The 12,274-nt window shown below is 46.8% G+C and overlaps 1 protein-coding gene across 5 annotated transcripts; it reads right to left on the reverse strand.

The window, feature by feature from the left end:
• Positions 1-1,371: 1,371 nt before the first annotated feature.
• On the reverse strand, positions 1,372-12,093 carry brpf1 (bromodomain and PHD finger containing, 1). Of its 5 annotated transcripts, none has more exons than XM_047605761.1 (17): positions 11,654-12,092; positions 9,468-10,255; positions 9,337-9,345; positions 9,047-9,236; positions 8,661-8,948; positions 7,796-8,313; positions 7,359-7,548; positions 7,137-7,268; positions 6,829-6,957; positions 6,281-6,662; positions 5,355-5,663; positions 4,986-5,261; positions 4,360-4,507; positions 4,005-4,135; positions 3,377-3,429; positions 3,125-3,279; positions 1,372-2,452 (listed from the first exon to the last, which is right to left on the reverse strand). In XM_047605761.1, the coding sequence occupies exons 2-17, from the start codon at positions 10,208-10,210 to the stop codon at positions 2,269-2,271; spliced, it is 3,837 nt and encodes a 1,278-aa protein (XP_047461717.1). In that variant the 5' UTR covers positions 10,211-10,255; positions 11,654-12,092; the 3' UTR covers positions 1,372-2,268. The 5 variants fall into 5 exon arrangements, with proteins under 5 accessions (XP_047461717.1, XP_047461715.1, XP_047461716.1 ...); XM_047605759.1 differs by having other exon boundaries at positions 3,377-3,492; positions 11,654-12,091; XM_047605760.1 differs by lacking the exon at positions 9,337-9,345 and having other exon boundaries at positions 3,377-3,492; positions 11,654-12,090.
• Between the last annotated feature and the right edge of the window lie 181 nt (positions 12,094-12,274).

The raw sequence follows: 12,274 nt of genomic DNA on the forward strand, positions 1-12,274 counted from the left end.
ATTCTCAGTAATACACAAGCAGAAATTTAAGGCACATGGCGCCCATATCTGCACAATCAGTTGTTTTGAGAACAACGCCCAATAATTTGAATGCTGAGGGACGCATGCTTCGATCAGGTACAACATTATGACCACGGAAAGGAAAAGTAAATAACATCAACATCATTTTGTGACAATTCAAAGTTCTGCTGGGAAACTTTAGCACCTGAGATTCATGTGGATGTTACTTAGACACCCCCACCCCATAGCAATGACACTGTTGGGTTTGGCAGCAGCCATCCCCAGCAGGATGCAGCCTGACACAGACACAGACACACAAAAAACATGAAGAACAGGCAGAAGGGAGACTCACACAGTGTTAAGAAGGTGGTCATAATGTTACGCCAGATCTGTGTATACTTGGAAGATATCCTATGGACTTCACTGGAACAATGAATCAGGACTTTTTCCAGGCAGGACAAATTATGCACTACGTTGGGAAATCAATTCATGATTATTTGTGATAAACTTAAGGAAAGAGAAATGACGAGGCTTTGGCCCGACGCATTTCTCTATAAATAAACAGAGTTTCTTTATATATTATATTCGATCTGTTATTACTCCTTGTGAGGTCAAGTGCCTAACTTGATTGCGGATGTTTTGTTAGTGATTCTGCTCTCACTTTTGAAAAAATCACAATGACCTCAGTGTTTTTTTTTGTGTCTGTGTAAATGGGTAATGGTATGCTTTGTATTTCTACTGTGAAGTACAAGTTTTATAAGGGAAATTCAGTAAAGGTATAACTCAAAGAAAAACTCTTCCACGGTGCACAAGGTCAAACCATGTACTGTATTTACAGTCAATGGGTGTGTCCTAGATAATGGTGAGAGATGACTGGTATCTTATTAAAAAGCTGTCTGACAAGTAGAACAAGTCTGTGGTTCACAGGTTCATATACCATATAGCGCATATGAGGGCCATGAACCCGCAGGACCAGTGTCCGGATCTGTTTAAGGAAGGAAAGTGTGTCGGAGCTGAGCGTACCGCAAGTCCAGTTTCATGCCACTAACTGCACAACGGCGGAAGCGTCTGGTCTGAGCGAAGTACTGTAAATCTTCCAGGTGTCACATGACGGTACACATGCAGCGTTTACCCTTTCGCAACTGAGGAAGTTAACTCGAGCTGGTTCCAGAAATTCTAAACCAGGTCTTTGTTTTGTCAAGACACAAAACCTGGCGAGTCTGGTTAACCGATGGCAAATCTCAAAAGTTTGCATCACAATGAGAATCTCTGTAAAAGTCACTTGGGATTCACTTGTTGCTTGGAGAGATGTAACGTAAGTCAGTGAGAACGGAAAAGGTAAACAACAGCAACCACAACACAGCCCACAGGTTTAAAAAACTCAATTCTTTTTTATTAAACTTCTATCTTTATGCAATCTGTATATATAAAAGTTCTAAAGCCATCAGCCTGAGACTAAGACAGACAGTGAGGCAATCATGTGTTTCAGTTTAGTCCTCATTATTCATGTGTGACACATGTGTTAACAAAACCGTAAAAACCAGACTGACGGACGAAAGAATAACGCCACACAGCGATGTCTTGTGGGGCCGGAGTGATTAGAAGTAGTTCATGATGAAAGGAGCTTGTGGAAGAGTCGGCAGAATAAATTACAGTAACGTTGGTTTGCCCACGATTCAGGCTGTGACGGTCTCTCTCTGTGCTCCAGGACGCCTAGCACCAAGCCTGTTTTATTTTCTATGGTGGAAATGGATGATGGAGGCCACGTCCTCGGACATGCCCACTGTGTGTGTGTGTGTGTGGGTGTGGGTGCACTTATTGGACGTGCGTTTCCCCCGTTCACTTGTAACATTACATGTGGGGCTGCTGTGTGTGGCAAAGACAGGGAAAGGCATCACGACGTGTGTGCATCATAGTGTAGCACTGTGTTCACCTCTGAGCCTGTAAACCATTATCTCTTTAAACGTATGTCCACCTCATACAAGGAATAGTTTTGACTCATGATTCGGTCCATCATTATTATCAATACCATTTTTTTTTTCTCTTCAATTCTCTTAAATACAATATTTTACATGTCGGATTAAATACGGTTTAGTGTGCGTGAGTTTGTGTGTGTGTGTCTCGGGGCAAAAGCAGTGGACGTTATTTTTTTTTTTTCCCCCCACTCTTTGCTACTGGCTTCTTGTAATCTATGATGTAGAGCTGGGCTCTCTAGAGAGAAACATAAACTCTGCGATGCTTTCAAGGACAGACGCATGAGGTTTGTGTTCAGTCGCTGTCACTGGTTTCGCTGCTGGGATCTCCCTGCACCTTGCTGCGGTGCTGCATGGCCCGGTGATAAGCCACCTGCACCGACTTGCGGATGTTTGACTTCCTGCCCTCCTGCATCTTCTCCTTGTCCAGCTCCTGGTCCACCCCGAGCGGCACCAGCTTAGAGCGCGGCAGCCACTGCCTGCATGCACACAAACATACGTGCACTTACGTGTTAATATGCAACGTTTCAAATTAATTTACACAAAACCATGCAGCAGAAGCAAACACCCACACGCGCAGCTACTGTTTAGTCCGGGCGGAGTTTGTTAAAATTGAATAATTTTCTCCTGAGTCTGATTTATTTTCCGTGCCAGGTTAAGTTCCTCGTTCTTTAGCGAGGAGTTCAGGTCGAATCCACAGTTTACAGAAAGCAGGTGAACGCCTTGAACGGCTTCTAAAAGGAGAGCGTCGAATGGAACAACTGTTGTCATCAGTTGTTCTCACACTCTCCTTCGAGCTCGGCACAGAAGTGACTGCGCAGCGCACGTTGACCTATAATCTGACGTGTTCTTTCCCTCCTCCTCTATTCTCAAAAACCACGTTTGTCCCATTTCTGCTAAACGTTCTGTTGTTGTGCGCGTCGCTTGCATGGACTGCAGTTTGCTTTGATGTGATGCCACAGAGCTACTTGTGCGCATACATCCAGTAATCTCAGTAAGCCTGTTTTGCCTACAGCTTGCACATTTCATCATCACGTTGGAAGAAAAGTACTGAACGTCTGCAAGAATAAACAAAGAAGAGGCTGTGTTTTTCATGACAACACGATTTCTAAACACAAACGAGACGAGACGACGTGACCCGGAGCACTAACCAAGTTCTCTTGTTGTCGAAGAAGAGGACCAGGAACAGGTGCTCCCGGGCCTCCAGGGTCATTTGCTCCCCAAGTTTCAGCACATCCAGAGGGGGGACGGGTATGGGGACGCCCCGGTGGAACACGCCTTCCCTGGGCATCTTTGGGTCAATTATCTGCAGGGAGGCAGCAGCACAAAGAGGATTAAACTTGCCACCAGGAGCGAACACGGTTGACTTGACTGTAATTTGTAACATAATGTTTGTGCCTCACCAGCGCCGGATATGAAGGGTAGCCTCTGCACTTGGCCCACACCAGGTCTAGAGCTTCAAGAGAAGAGTAGTCATCAGAGGTCATCCAACATCCTGGCCTGTCTCGGCCACGCACCACTGACAGCAAGGAAGACAGTGCAAGGTTACGCAACTTTGCTTCCAGCTAAACAGCTGTTGTGCACATAATGGCACTGTGCTAAGCACTTATTTTTACACTGTTTGCTTATTGGTGTGTATTTTTTTTTTATACGCAGTCAACAACTGCTGTGGCATCCGCACCTTCGTCTACAGCTTATAGCATTCAGGTGAAAGGAAAATTTGAGAGGTCTTGTATTCTGTACACCTACGCTGTTTTAGAAATGTGAGCAACCACAGGAAAGAAAATAAGCAGTTGCACCTTGTCGCCATATTTTACACGACCTTTTGCACTCTCCCTGCCAGACTATACAGAAGAACTAGGGTTCTGATCCCATGTTCTGCTACGGACTTGAATGCGTGACAGCTTGCCAGTATGAAAACGCCCCGAACAAATATTCAAATCATCCCCCACAATACAGTTAACAGTCAATATAAATAGAAACCCGCTGCTTACGCACTCCGTGGGTTTCAGTGAGTGAAAGTGTGCTTACAATGTGAAACGCTCCGGGACCCTCCGACCGAGTAGGAATCATTCTCAGTGCCTGAAGTTTCCTCACTGCTGTCTTCATGGAAAGAGCGAGGGAACGACGCCTTTCCTCTGCCCTGCTTAGAGGGCGTCGTGCTGAGGGGGGTAAAAAAAACACAGAACTTTATTACATAAAATACACACAGTTTGCTTGCTTAAAGTACTGGGACAGAATGTTTCAGTTGCGCAACTAAATTCCTGTGGTGGAGGAGGCCAAAGAGCTCAGCTGGAGTGTTGGAGTTTGTAACTTTTCATTCACTGCTCGCACAGAAACGAGAGGTCAGAGGAGCTTTAAAGAACATCAGCTGTGCACTAATCACCTGGTCCTGTCAGAGGCCGCACTGCTGCTGCTGCTGGTCGTGGACTCGGAGTCTGAACTTGAGCGTGGCAGACGGGGCTCGTTTCTGTAAACACGGAAGCTTTCTGTCACAGGCTGGTTTCCTGTATCAAACCCGTTACTTGGCAAACCTGAAAGGAGAGAGACAGACGAGGAGTGAGTGAGTTTGTGAATGAAATTCAACATTAACAGCTTGTAGTGTGTACCGTACTAGGGATGGGCGATGTGGGCTAAAGAAAAGTAGATCCCCATAAAATCATGATAAAAAAATATTACAATTCCAATCCATGATTTTGACTCTGTCACTACATTCTGTGGCAGTTTTTTTTTTCCTCCAGAAGCATTTGCTGGTGGTGGAATAAAGTTACTGTGTTGCTATCCTTACCCATTATCCTTTTTTTGCAAACGTTGCTTATGTCCACATCCAAACCAATTCCATATCATTGATAAAGAGCCTCATTGTGTGAGCTACGGCTGCGAGGACTTCGAGTACGTCGTGCGATCCCACGTCATCAACTTGCGTTTATCGCATTTAGCGCGAGATGGCAGAATGTTTTGGCGCCAAATCGTGTACCGTACGTTGAGGAACATTCCTAACGTCTACTGTACCTGGCAACAGGTCGTCGTTGTCGCTGTCGCTGTCAGAGCTGGAGCTGCTGTGGGGGCTGCGAGGCCTCTTCCTCTGCCTTTGAGACAGGAGGGGGAGCTGCGGGGGGCCGATGGGGCTTTGGCTCACTCCTGGACCTCCGTAGCCAGCGTCCCGGTTTTTGGGCGGGCGCCCTGGCCTTTTGGGGGGTCCAGCCATTTTTTGATTCTTCTTGGAGAAGAGCACAGACGTCCGACGCCCCACCTCGGAAGCCAGGGCGGATGAGGACACGCTCAGCTCTTGATGGAGAGAGAGAGATTTATTTGTTAAAACGTCAGTAAATGTTTATTATGTTCCGTCTGGTGTCGCAAATGAATGACATCAATACACACCCTTTCCACCAATCTCCTGGCTGCTGCTCTCTCCCCCCTCATCGTGGTGTCCTGCGGGCGACGAGAGGTGGGGGAGAGACGAGCCGCGATCTCCTCCGCCCATGGACTCCCGGCCCCCCATGCCGGGGCCTCCCTCGCGCTGATGCGCGAGCTTCCTCTTGATCACACTGATCTCCTTTCTGAGAGCTTTGGCTCTGCGGGACTGACCGATGCTGTGCTTCCCTGAGCTCACCTCGTCCAGACGCAGCTGCAGGTAATGCAGCTGCTCCTCCAGCGGCAGCCGTCGCCTGTTCTCGGGCAGGAGCAGGTCTGCCGGAGAAAAGGCAGTGAAATGATCGTAGAGAAATTAAATATGACTGGCAACTAGCAAGATGTAGGCACGTAGGTTGGGCGATACATGGTAGATTTAAGGAAGCAGTTTGTTTTTAACACAGAAGTTTGTAAAAATCCATCATACAGGATGAACAGGAGTTGGGCTGATGCCTTATCTTACCTGAGAACTACATTAGGGGATGACATGCGCCATCTACTGGTCATATGGCTTTAATGAGACAAAAATCTTTTTTTCTCCTACTATATATTGTTATTTATTGTCTTAGTCCTCCACATCTATTGCATGGTAACTGACAACCACAGATTTCTTTTCACTCTTTGTTTAACATAATCTCTACCTCAATTTGCCTTATAATATCCAACTCAAGTTTGCAGAGTGCACTCAGATGCTTTTACTCTATCTCACAGATTTCCAAACACTCTCTTATTTTAGACCATATGGCAATGAGAACAATCTCTTAACTGGCCACGAAATGTCCTTGGATGAGCCGGAGGTTCTTTTTAAAGATAAAGCCTTTGAGATATTTTGCCTCTCACTTATTTTCTTTCACCGTCGCTTCAGAAAATTCTCTGAGTGAGAGAGGAACACTAACCTTCTTCATTAGAAGACAACGGCGGGTCTCTTTCTCTGTCCCTGTCCCTTTCCCTGCCCCGCTCCCGCTCTCTGTCTCTCTCCTGGTCGCGCTGGCTGTCTGGGCTGGGCTCTCGGGGGAGGTGCATGCCGGTCTCATAGTCGAAGCCTATGCGTTCAGCCTGGCGCTTGGCTGTTCGTATGACGGAGCTGCCCATCTCCCTGAGCCGAAGGGCAGCGCGGTAGAAGACTGTGTCCTTGGCGTTGTACTTGAGGCAGTTGTTGACAATGAGGCCGAAGTCGGCCTCAAAGGCCTCGAAAGTGAGGTAGCGATGGGACTCGAGCAGGTTCCACATGGTCTGAAAATCCATTGGAGTGTTGATGTGGTCCAGGTAGTCTGGCACCTGGGTGTTAGAAGGTAGCGTTCAGACAGGAGGGTGAATTTCTAGCGCGGGTCTGATGTGCGAAAATGTTTCATCCAACTCAGCCAGATACTAAATGACACGTGACCAAAATGAAGCTGAATGAACATGCGAAATTCTTGTGTTTGCCACTATTGTGTCCTCTTACCTCTGCCAGCGGTACAGGCTCAGTGAAAAAGTTGTTAGTGTCTCTTTCCTGTAACTGTTCCAAAGTGCTCCTCAACAGCACCAGGAAGGGAGTCAGCTGCATCTCCAGCGCCATCTGCTGCACCTTAATCTGAACACGGACACATTTTTAATGAAACAAACGAACGGAGAAAGATGCACAGTGAGAGGTGAGTATGTGTACACGAAAAAGGAATGAGTAATAATCAGTGTTTTGTTAAAAATGAAAGTTATTCAAGGTGATGAAAGTTGGTTGATATTTGACAGAATCAAATCTGATTTGCGTCTCACCGTCTCCCTCTTGAGTTTCTCCCTCTTGCGTATGAGCTCCACCAGTAGCCTCGCTCTCTCCAGGTCGTGCCTCAGTCTCTGCCATGCCTTCAGCTGCTCCTTCAAGGCGCTTTGTTTCTCCTCGGTGTCCCTCTGCAACACCAGAACACACAAACCCATAAACCTGTTAAGACGGCTGAGAAGAAGAAAGGCTAAATAACTGCACCGTAGACAAACATTTACCAGGGGAAGCTGTGATGGAGGCGGCGGTGGGACTGGGTCAATGTGTCGCTGTGACTGCAGGTGGGTTTGAAGCCGGCGAAGCAGTGGCACGCCGTTGCGACTTTGCCTCTTCAGGGTCCAGTAGCTGTGGAGGCGTTGCATGAACTGGCTTTTCCTGGGTACTGTCAAGTTACTTGTGATTTTGCTCAACCTGAAAAGAAGCAGACATTGTGTTAACTCTTCCACCCCCAACTGTTTTGTTTTTGTGCTGTCATAAGGAATTCCATCTCTGTTCCAACAGGAGGTAACCTAACACTGATTGGTATGCTATGAACAAATAAAAAGACACTTAATTCATCACTACAAGCGATGATTTTAAACAGTATCATCGGCTAAACTACAGTATATGTGCTTTTTGGAGCTGTATAGCACAAAGTACCGGTGTACTCGGTGACTACCTGTGAGGGGGTATGCAGGGCACAGACACCACCGGAGCAGCGGCTCTCCTCTCGGCTAAGATCTTCCTCGCCCTTTTCATTTTCAGCCTGGATTTGGCCTTCGCCCTCTTTGCTCGTTCGGAGCTCCAACCCTTGGAGTCGTCGTCGTGGCCGATGCTGGGCTCGTCATCCTCCTCCAGCTCTCCCTCGCTGTGGGAAGACCCCATGCTGGCACCGCCCACCCCTCCCAAAGGTCGGGCCGACCCGGGCGGCGTGTGGATGTCGCAGTATGCCGTCTTGCGGACGCTGAAGGAGGTGCCATTCGCCCCGGTCTCTCTGACAGGCTCCATTTTCATATAGAGGCCTGCCTGCTGGGCGCAGGTGACGTGGAAAGCCGTGTAGCAGTTGGCTTTGTGGCACTGGATGCAGGCGCCCGAGCCGCGCTGCTTGCAGATGTAGCAGGTGAGCTTCCAGCGTGCGGGAGGGATGTGCTCAATACTATCGATCGGCTCCAGAAACACTGTGTTGGCAAAGCAGACCTGAGGAATGACAACAAAATGTACTTTTAGATGAAGTGAAAGGGGTTAACAAGACAAGAGACTGAATGAGCCCTGCTAAACCTTACGAATTCAACAATCTATAAGTTATGCATTAGCTCCATTTCTCGTACCACTTGCACTTAGCATACAGCTAAATGAGCCGAGCAACTGTAAACATGCGCTGATATCCTGGTAATTTCTTTGTTGCACTTACAGTATGTATCATCCTCACAGACTTGGAAACGGTAAACACATGCACACGTAGAGCAGTAAGCAGAGTATCTCAATACCTGCATTATTATGCAAATCTAATCAAACACTGTGTGCACTGTGTTGTAGCGACTTACCTCTGGGATCCAGAGGGCACACACTACGTGGGCCCAGCGCGCGTCGTCTGTCTGTTTGAAAGCGCCTCCCTTGTTAGGACAGAGCGCGCAGTCCACCGCTCGACTTGGCGACTGCAGGCAGCGCCGACACAACCACTGACCCTCTGGAATATATGGCACACCATAGCACTCTTGGTGGACCGCCAGGTTGCACATGTCACAAAACAGGATCACATTGCTGTTCTGACACTCTCCATCGTTGCAGATGCAGCAGACGGCATCTTCATCGATTAAGGTGCTGGGATCCGCCTTAAGAGAAAAACAGCACATGGAGACATCAGAGTTGGAAGCAATTTATACGCAGATTCCCCAAAAAATGTTTAAATCTTTGCGTTCAGTTCAGGTACCTTGTTGTGGCTCTCAAAGTACGACTCCTTCTCTAAGCGATCCATGAGATACTCAAAGACCTCCTGAGGGATGGGTGTCACGCCGTCACGCCGCCGCTTGTCGTTCATGATGTCAAGCCAGATGTAGTCCTCCTCATCAATGTCATACTCCACCTCCTCATCCAGCTCCTCCACAGACTTATCTATGTACCTGCAGTTCACAATTGAAGTAAAATGCGGATACGTTTTTACACAGAGTTTAAGGGATGAAAAGAAATGAAACTATTTAGAGTATAGGAGTTGGCACCAACTTCAAATTTCTGTAAAAAGAAAACAAAAAAGAAGGACAATCTCAGGCCAAATTTGCTGATATGTGCACAACGATAAGTCTTATAACAGCAGATCATTTTGATTCTTGTATGAGCTCATTCATAATGCAAACCTGTAGTAAGACAACGGTCGAGGGGGGGCATCGGGTCTCTCTTGGTCCAGTTCTCTGAACACCGCCTCCGGGAGCTTGACCGCCGGGCCGGACTGAGCGCTGTGATGATGAGATGAGCCGTCCTTCTTCTTTTCTTTACTCTTATGCTTCCCAGACTTTGGCGTGGCTTTGCCTCCATTAGAAGATGGGATGTCTGAGCGGTCCTTGCCGCTGCCTCCTATTTCGCTACCTCCGGCTCCACCATCGCTACCGTTACAAACCCCTCCCGCACTACTACCAGTTCCAGATGGCGGTGCATCCTCTGCATCACTGTCTTCCTCCGACACCACATCAATGTTCTCAAAGATGCTGATGCGGTGTATGCGTCCTTGAATCTCCAGCTCCACCATGCGCTGTGCCTGGGCGTAAGTCATGGTATCTCTCCCTGGAGAGTGAGAGCGCTCCGAGCGATTGGGGCTACCAGGTGTGTTCCCTCCATGCCCCGGTCCTCCGCCGCTGTTTCCTCCGCCATCATCCGTGTCCCCCGAACCAGCCAGGGACACACGAGGAGGCCGTCCCTTCCTCTTCTTCTGGGGCAAAGTCTGTGCAGGGGTCGGGTTATCATGGTCATAGTGGTAAAGGTGATACTCAATGCCGCTGTAGCTCTTGTAGACCTTGCGGCAACTCTCCACAGGGCACTCATAAGGGGGCTTGGTGGCCCGCAGGTTGTGACAGAACGTCTTTACATCAAAGTCCAGCCCCATTGTGCCAACAGCCACTGCTGGGACAGAGGGTGTTCACGTTTACATCTGAAACAGGAGAACACAAAGGAGAAACATGATTTAAATGATTGACTTAAATATTGTGTGCCCAAAACACATTAGATGGTTACCAGACACTGTCACTGAAGGGTTGCAGACACCAGTCTAGACAAGTCGTGCCTGCACGTTGTGCACCTGTTATGGCGCAGTCACGTGACCACGCTCCCCCAGAAGCAAACATATTGTTATGTCCTGTTATCCAGTAACAGGTGCAATATAAGTCAACATTATTATTATTATTATTTATGCTAACTACAGTCATGACATGTGCAGCGAAACTAACTGCAAAAGCTTCGTTGTGCCTTTAAAAATGTTTCGGGGGGGAAAAAAATGCACACAGAGCAAACACATTTGCTCTGTGTAAACACAACACAGCTAAAGAGGGCATAGCTCCTAACCCAACACAGCTGAAGAGGACATAGCTCCTAACACATCACAGCTAAAGAGGACATAGCGCCTACTCAATACACATCTGAAAAGGACATGGCTCCTATTCACTAACGTTACACAGCTAAAGAAGACATATCTCCTCAACACAACAAAGCTAAAGAGGACATAGCTTGTAAACACAAGAGAGCCTAACAGGGCATAGCTCCTCAACAAAACACAGCTAAAAAGGACATAGGTCCTCAATACAACACAGCTATGGAGAACATAGCTCCCAACACTACACAGCTAAAGAGGACATAGCTCCTGCTCACATAGCAACGGTAGAAATGAGCTAACGACGGCTCGTCTTATTTTTTTTTAAACTAACGGACTCATTCAAATCACTAACGTTCATTTCGCGTGCTAAACTGTGGCTATTAGCCGTTGGCCACACAAAGGCAGACGTCGCGTAAACGCCACATAACATTTTAATGTGTTAATGTGTCCAATTAACAAGAAATAACACACAACAGAGTGTTTGAGTTCCACGCGTTGTAGCCTGACTGTAGGTACGAAGAGCTTTCATCGGCTCTAGTGTTTCCCTCCACAATGACCTCACCCTGTGAATCCCGGACACTCAGCAGCAAAATGACAGTTTAACGTCTGATTTCATGAGGCTAACGCGCCTCCTCGAATTTAGCACAACTCAACCCCATCTGTCCACTAAATATTTGACATTAACTATTTATCTATGTAGCGAAATATCTCTGAAATACGTTGCAGTATATGGGGTAAAAAAAAAAAAAAAAAAAAAAGCCAGGCACGCTTGTTTTGCATTAACGTCACTTAGTGTTTTAAGAGTACACTGTGTTATGATGGATTACAGTAATTATAGCAAACTTAAGCCCAGAATCGCCTTTCGGCAGTCAAAAGAAGTCAAATGTATCCACCAAATGATGTATTTCTAACCGTTTAACGCCAAGACTACAGATCTGGACTAACGTTATAAACACTTACTACTCCACGTTCCTCCAGACTGCGTGCTTCGGAAACCTCGCAGCGCCTCAGAAATGCCTCAGATCGATTTTTAATTCATTAGATGATCCCAGAAGAGAGCACAGGAAGCGTGGGTACAGTAAAACGTATTTTAAGAAACGATATACTATCCCGATCATTTCATTGTGTTGGGAATAATTCAGGAACTCGGTTGAACAAAAGGGGCAACCATTGCTGTAACGCTACGCCGTGGACGCGCGTTGACACATTCGCCACACAAAGCGGGATCTATTTCTCGGCTTTGGTGGTAAATTTAGACCCACCGTCAATATTTTGACCGAGATTTCATCAACTCCTAAAATTAATTTCATCAAAACGACAGATATATTTGGATTATGTCTAATATATTTTTTTCCCACAGCGTTCGTGATGAAAGTTGCGAATCTGTGGCTTCGTTTCAAAGATGTCGGCAGTGCGACTAGTCTGGCCTGTAGTCAACAAACACTTCCGGAAATAACTTAACCAATGCCAATTGAGAATTTATTAATGTGGCATTTTTTATAATCCTGATTTCAAATCCAAATTTACTTTTGAAGTTATACTCAAAATATTAAAATCTGAAGGAAAAAAAAAAGAAAAGAA

Source organism: Mugil cephalus, chromosome 1 (assembly GCF_022458985.1).
Source record: "Mugil cephalus isolate CIBA_MC_2020 chromosome 1, CIBA_Mcephalus_1.1, whole genome shotgun sequence".
Lineage (NCBI taxonomy): Eukaryota > Metazoa > Chordata > Actinopteri > Mugiliformes > Mugilidae > Mugil > Mugil cephalus.

What these genes read in the sequence shown, in the direction of transcription:
- brpf1 (XM_047605746.1), bottom strand. Translation starts at nt 10,210, where the DNA reads ATGGGGCTGGACTTTGATGTAAAGACGTTCTGTCACAACCTGCGGGCC. An exon ending in CCCTGCATACCCCCTCACAG is followed by an intron (nt 7,549 to 7,795) that starts GTAGTCACCGAG and finishes GCTTCTTTTCAG; the next exon opens with GTTGAGCAAAATCACAAGTA. An exon ending in GTCCCGGAGCGTTTCACATT is followed by an intron (nt 3,493 to 4,004) that starts GTAAGCACACTT and finishes CCTTGCTGTCAG; the next exon opens with TGGTGCGTGGCCGAGACAGG.